This window comes from Rhinopithecus bieti, unplaced genomic scaffold, assembly GCF_001698545.2.
Source record: "Rhinopithecus bieti isolate Rb0 unplaced genomic scaffold, ASM169854v2 scaffold_9203, whole genome shotgun sequence".
In the NCBI taxonomy this organism is placed as follows: Eukaryota; Metazoa; Chordata; class Mammalia; order Primates; family Cercopithecidae; genus Rhinopithecus; species Rhinopithecus bieti.
Window position 1 is genome coordinate 855145 of NW_016806154.1, and position 5650 is coordinate 860794.

The 5650-nt window shown below is 39.4% G+C and overlaps 1 protein-coding gene across 3 annotated transcripts in view; it reads left to right on the top strand.

Annotated features, from left to right (window-relative positions):
• Positions 1 to 713: 713 nt before the first annotated feature.
• IL20RB (interleukin 20 receptor subunit beta) overlaps positions 714 to 5650 on the top strand; it is a 48422-nt gene continuing 43485 nt past the window's right edge. The window contains exon 1 of one of the 3 annotated variants that reach the window (XM_017874853.1): positions 714 to 1050. In XM_017874853.1, coding sequence (XP_017730342.1) covers positions 963 to 1050 — 88 coding nt within the window. In that variant the 5' untranslated portion in view covers positions 714 to 962. Of the gene's footprint in view, positions 1051 to 4355; positions 4464 to 5650 lie in introns of those variants that run through there. The other 2 variants (XM_017874854.1, XM_017874855.1) reach the window with 2 other exon arrangements.

The following is a 5650-nucleotide window of genomic DNA, read 5'->3' on the forward strand; positions in this document are numbered from 1 at the left end:
TGTTGAATTCCTAAGAACTAGCACATAGTAGGCCTTCAGTGAATGCTTCTTGAATGAATAAATAAATGACCAATTTTCCCAAGGTTACATTATAAGTTCTGAAACTTGAACCAAAATACATTGTACTCTAGAACCCATGTTTATTCCACTATTGTATTTGCACATTAGGGTGGTTAAAGTCCTTCAAGGGCTAAATTTTAAGGGGCTAAATACTATCATAAGGTTTTTCTTCCACCTCTTGAAATTGGTTTTAATTTTTCAGTACATTCACATGACTCAGTAATCAAACGATATACAAAGATATTCAGTCAGAAGTCTTGTTCCCATTTTTCTCTTCCACCTTTCCATTTCCCACTTTCTCTGCCTCAAGGTAACCAATCTTGTTCATTTCTTATATCTTCTTTCAGTTTTTCTTTTTGCAAATGCATGCACATATGAAGCTATATATTCTTCTTTACCTTCCTGACTTTTAGAAAGGTATTTTAAATTTTTTCAAATATCTCTATAGTTTTTCTGAAGTGGGCATGTATTAGAAAAAAGAGCTGCTCAGTACCCAGCTTGAATGAATTCACAGAGAAACTTGGAAGAGGACAGCTATTTAATGAGGGAGGGAGATAATCCTGCCGGCTCACTGGCTTCTAGGGATGTGCAGGGTCCTCTAGGACAGAGCCTGTGGTGCGGGTATCGCTCATAGGCAGATTCTCAAGCTCCCCAAAGTTACATTTTCTCTGGAACTCTCCTAGGCCACTCCCCGCTGATGCAATATCTGGGTTTGGACAGAAAGGAGGGTGCTTCCGAGCCCGCCCTCTCTGAGTTTCCTGGGCCGGCTCTAGAACAATTCAGGCTTCGCTGCAACTCAGACCTCAGCTCCAACATATGCATTCTGAAGAAAGATGGCTGAGATGGACAGAATGCTTCATTCAGGAAAGAAACAATGTTCTAGGTCAAACTGAGTCTACCAAATGCAGACTTTCACAATGGTTCTAGAAGAAATCTGGACAAGTCTTTTCATGTGGTTTTTCTACGCATTGATTCCATGTTTGCTCACAGGTAAGTATAAATTAGAATACATCCAATAGTTTGGTCCTTGAATATTGGTTAAGAAGGCAAAAAATACTTTCCCAGGGCCTGGGGTTGAAATATGTGTATAGAATATCTTATGTCTGTTTTATAAAAGATTTATCACCTCCTAAACCTCTATTCCCACATCCCAAGAAAAAGCCGTTCATTCTGTTTGGAAATCTCTCTTCTTAATGTCCACAGAACAATCTAGAAAGAGAAATCATCAAAATAAATAAAAGCAGAGCTCTGTGCACTTTGTTATTTATCTTATCGTATGGTTTTAAAGAGTGCAATATAGTTCTGTCAGACTTTCTGTGTGTGTCTTGGAGATGTTAACTATAAGAACAGATTAAAACAAAGATTCTAGCAAAATACACATGAATAAAAAGACAATTTGTGAGCTTAACATTGGATACAAGACTTAAAAAAATTGGATTTCTCTCCTGGTCATTGAAGAAAAGGTACTCCATAGCATTCTAAAAAATATTTGGTTTGGGACATTTTCCCTGCCCAGTGAGATTACATGATTTTCTCTGCTCCGCTCCTGGTTGCTTGTATCTACCTGCTTTATTGTGTTAAACTTGGAACTCCTTAGCCTTTGATGTTTGTTCATGTCAAATCATGTTTAAGAAAAACTTCTAATTTTGATACTCCAAGACACTAGGCACTTTGCAGTGTTGATGGGAGCCTTGAGTACTTTCTCTCTCTCTCTCTCTCTCTCTCTCTCTCTCTCTCTCTCTCTCTCTGTGTGTGTGTGTGTGTTTTACACAGAACTAATTTAATTATTCTAGTTAGTTTAAATCAGGCAACAAATCAGTACTAAGACAATTTGCAAAGGTGTAAAACTGGCTTAAACATCAAATTTATGGTGTTTTTTCTTAGTTTAAAAACCTTCACAGCTCCCAGTTGTTCAGCACATGGTGTCCAAATTCTGTTGTTTGTCTCTCATCACCCAGCATATTCAGGCCCCACCCTATATTTATTTAACCCTATTTCTCACTACTCCTTGAAAACAAATATGGACTACAAGCAGCTGCTGGTTTAACAGTCAGCATATTATACCTTCATTTCCTCTTTCTGGCCTTTATTGTTATAATTTCCCACCAGAAGCACCATCTTCAGTTTTTCCTTCTATGTCTTTTCAAGACTTCTCTCTTCTTTGACCCCAGGTACTTTAGCTTCGGGTGGTTACTGCTCTTTCCAGCACTGGCCTGGAGGGCCAGGGCCTGGGCATCTTTTCTGGTGTCCCCACATCCCCTAGCACAGGCTAAGCATGCTGGTTGTTTGGTTAGTTAGTTGGTTATTTAGTTGTTGGAACAAAACTGTTGCCAATAAAATATCCCTCCACTAAGCTGAAATGAGAAGATGGGAGGGTGAATGAGAGGAGGAAAGCCCAGCATTTTTTGACTTGACCTTTTCTTCAGTGACGCCAGTCTTATAAGTCTTTTCTTGAAAACTCCTGTTTTAAACAGATCTGGAGGTGAGTGTGCACTTCTGACACTTATAAACTTACATAGAAAACACACACACCAAAAAACCTCAGTGGTGAAATCACAAGGATGTCAGAGCCAGAGAGACCTGTGTGTGAGTTTTGGCTCTGTCACTCACTAGCTCAGGATTGAATCATGTAACGTCAGTTTCCCTACCTGTGAAATGGTCGTAATAGCCACTTTGAGGTTATGAGGGGTTAAATAAGATGACACAAACAAAAGCACTTTGAAGACTTCAACATTTCCCCACCCCCAAATGTTAGTTATTGTTATCTGTTGGTTATACAGATGATGGTATCAGTAGATAATTGCTTTAGCTGAGGTTGCCTTTATGCAGTTTTGACCATTTCCTCTGGATTGTGTAGGTGCCTGTGATGAATTCTGCAAATTCTGAATGAACTTCTATTGGTTACTAGATCACTGGACAGATGGGTAGAGTTGTGGCTGTGTTTTTTGTTTGTTTGTTTGTTTGTTTGTTTTGTTTTGTTTTTGAGATGGAGTCTCACTCTGTTGCCAGGCTGGAGTGCAGTGGTACGATCTTGGCTCACTGCAACCTCCACCTCCCGGGTTCAAGCGATTATCCTACCTCAGCCTCTCAAGTAGCTGGGACTACAGGCACATGCCACCACGCCCAGCTAATTTTTGTATTTTTAGTAAAGACAAGGTTTCACCGTGTTGGCCAGCATGGTCTCAATCTCTTGACCTCGTGATTTGCCTGCCTTGGCCTCCCAAAATGCTGGGATTACAGGCGTGAGCCACCGCACCCGGCCATGGCTGTCTTTCATAGAAATCATTTGCCTTGTCCTGTCCCTCCCAAATAATAGTGTGTGATTCAGAAAGCTGATTCTGCTACCAATAGTAATAATAACAATGACAATCACAACTGCTATTTCTGAGTACACATTTTGCCTTAGGTTAGCAAAAATGTTCTCTTGACCTCTCACATGAATCCTGCAAGGTGGGTGTTATCCCCATTCCACACATTAGGGATATAGATTAAGAGAGGTTCAGTTGTTTGTCCAAGTACATATATCTAGTAAGTGGGGGAATTGGGATTTGATGATGGTTTGGTCTGCTCCAGAGCCTGTGCCCTTTATACTTCTCTGCAGAAGAAGCTGAGACATTAAAACAAGGTAGAAGAAGGGAGGAGGGACAAAGGAAAGGAAATAAAGAAAATGGTGCTACCTTTTCTAATGCATTAGCCTTAAAGGCTGTTAGAGGTAAAGGTGACAGAAGATAGAGGTAAAGGTGGCAGAAGAAGAAGATAAAGGGAGTGGATGTCAGACCCACTGAGCGAGCTTCAGAGAAGAGATGCAAAGATTTTTGCCTGGAAAGGTTGCCCCAGGGCTTTATGGTGGGTAGGCTTCACGCTACTTCCCTTGGACTGACTCACTCAAGGTTTTATGAAATAGGTGTTCAGCAGCAAAAAGGGTCTGATTTAAAGACGAATGAGGGTTAAAAGAGTTAGACCTAGGCTAATTTCCCCAAGGAAGCCAAAGTTTAGTTTACTTGTTCAACTTTCATTCTTTTAACACCATTTATGTACCAGGTTCTGGGATGTGTGCTAATTGCAGAGATTTTAAAAATTTGTCTTCAGGGAGCCTAAGAGCCTGCTGGGAAGTACACTAAAGTCTTTGACATTTGGGAATTTAACAAAATTTTAACTATTCTTTAGTCACCAGAAGTAAAGTGTAGATCTGTGGTTCCCAGTCTCAAATGCACATTGGAATTACCTGGGGAACTTTTTAAAAGCTAAATTCCGTGACTTCACAGCTAGAGATTCTGAGTTAATCTAGGGTGCTATCTGGATGTTGGGACTTTTTCAAAACTCCATGGATGGGGCTCCTTAGAGAAGTGATTGATTCCAGGACTGGGCAGGGAAAAAACAAGGTGAGACAAGAGCATTTTGTGGTAAGTAATGAAGTGATTATAAAAAGATGAGGGCCTAAGTTTAACAGTTAACATAGTATCCTGGATTGGATCCTGGGATAGAAGAAAGACCTTAGTGGAAAAACTAGTGAAACTGAAATAAACTCTGGAGTTTAGTCAACAATAATGTGCCAATATTGGCTTTTTAGTTTTGACAAATGTTTTATGGTTACATAAGATGTTAGCATTCAGGAAGTTGGGTGAAGGATATATAGGAACACTGTGTACTATCTCTGCAATTATTCTGTAAATCTAAAAGTATTCCAAAAATTTAAATATCTATTAATAAAAATAACATGAGTAAAAGGGGTGGGAACAAGTTAAAAGGACACAGGCAACTTGAAAGTATTCCCATTGGCCAAAAGCTAGAACAATTTGAATAACAAAATAACAATAGTGTTGGACTTTACAGAATAAATTAAAATATCCATGAGTCCATACTGGTAAAAATAAATAATTGAATAAATAAATAAATGGTGGAGAAGGAACAGCTCTTCTTCACAAAAGAATACAATTAAATAAAATATCACTACTAGAACATCACAGCAATAATTGTTACAAGAAATATCCATCAGTAGATGTTAAAATTAATAGGTGAAAGTTTGAGGAGAAATGGAATATTTGCACAGTCTCAAAGTATCTCCCCCAAGGTATTTATTAACTATACAGGGGAAAATGGTAGCTTTACAGTAGAGACACTTTCTTAACCAAGTGATCAGGGCAGTTAACATCACTGGTAATAAAATGTATTGATATCATGTACTCCCTGTGAGTGTCTGGAAAAAATGTGTAACCTCAATCAAATCATGTGAAAATATCAGACAAAACCAAACTGAGATATGTTCTACAGAACAACTGATGAGTACTCCTAAAAAATGTCAAGGTTGGCCAGGTGTGACTATAATCCCAGCACTTTGGAAGGCCAAGGCAGGCGGATCACAAGGTCAGGAGATCGAGACCATCCTGGCCAACATGGTGAAACCCTGTCTTTACTAAAAATACAAAAATTAGCCAAGTGTGGTGACATGTGCCTGTAGTCCCGGCTACTTGGGAGGCTGAGGCAGGAGAATCACTTGAACCTGGGAGGCAGAGGTTGCAGTGAGACAAGATTGCACCACTGCACTCCAGTCTGGCAACAGAACAAGACTTTGTTTCAAAAAAAAAAAAAA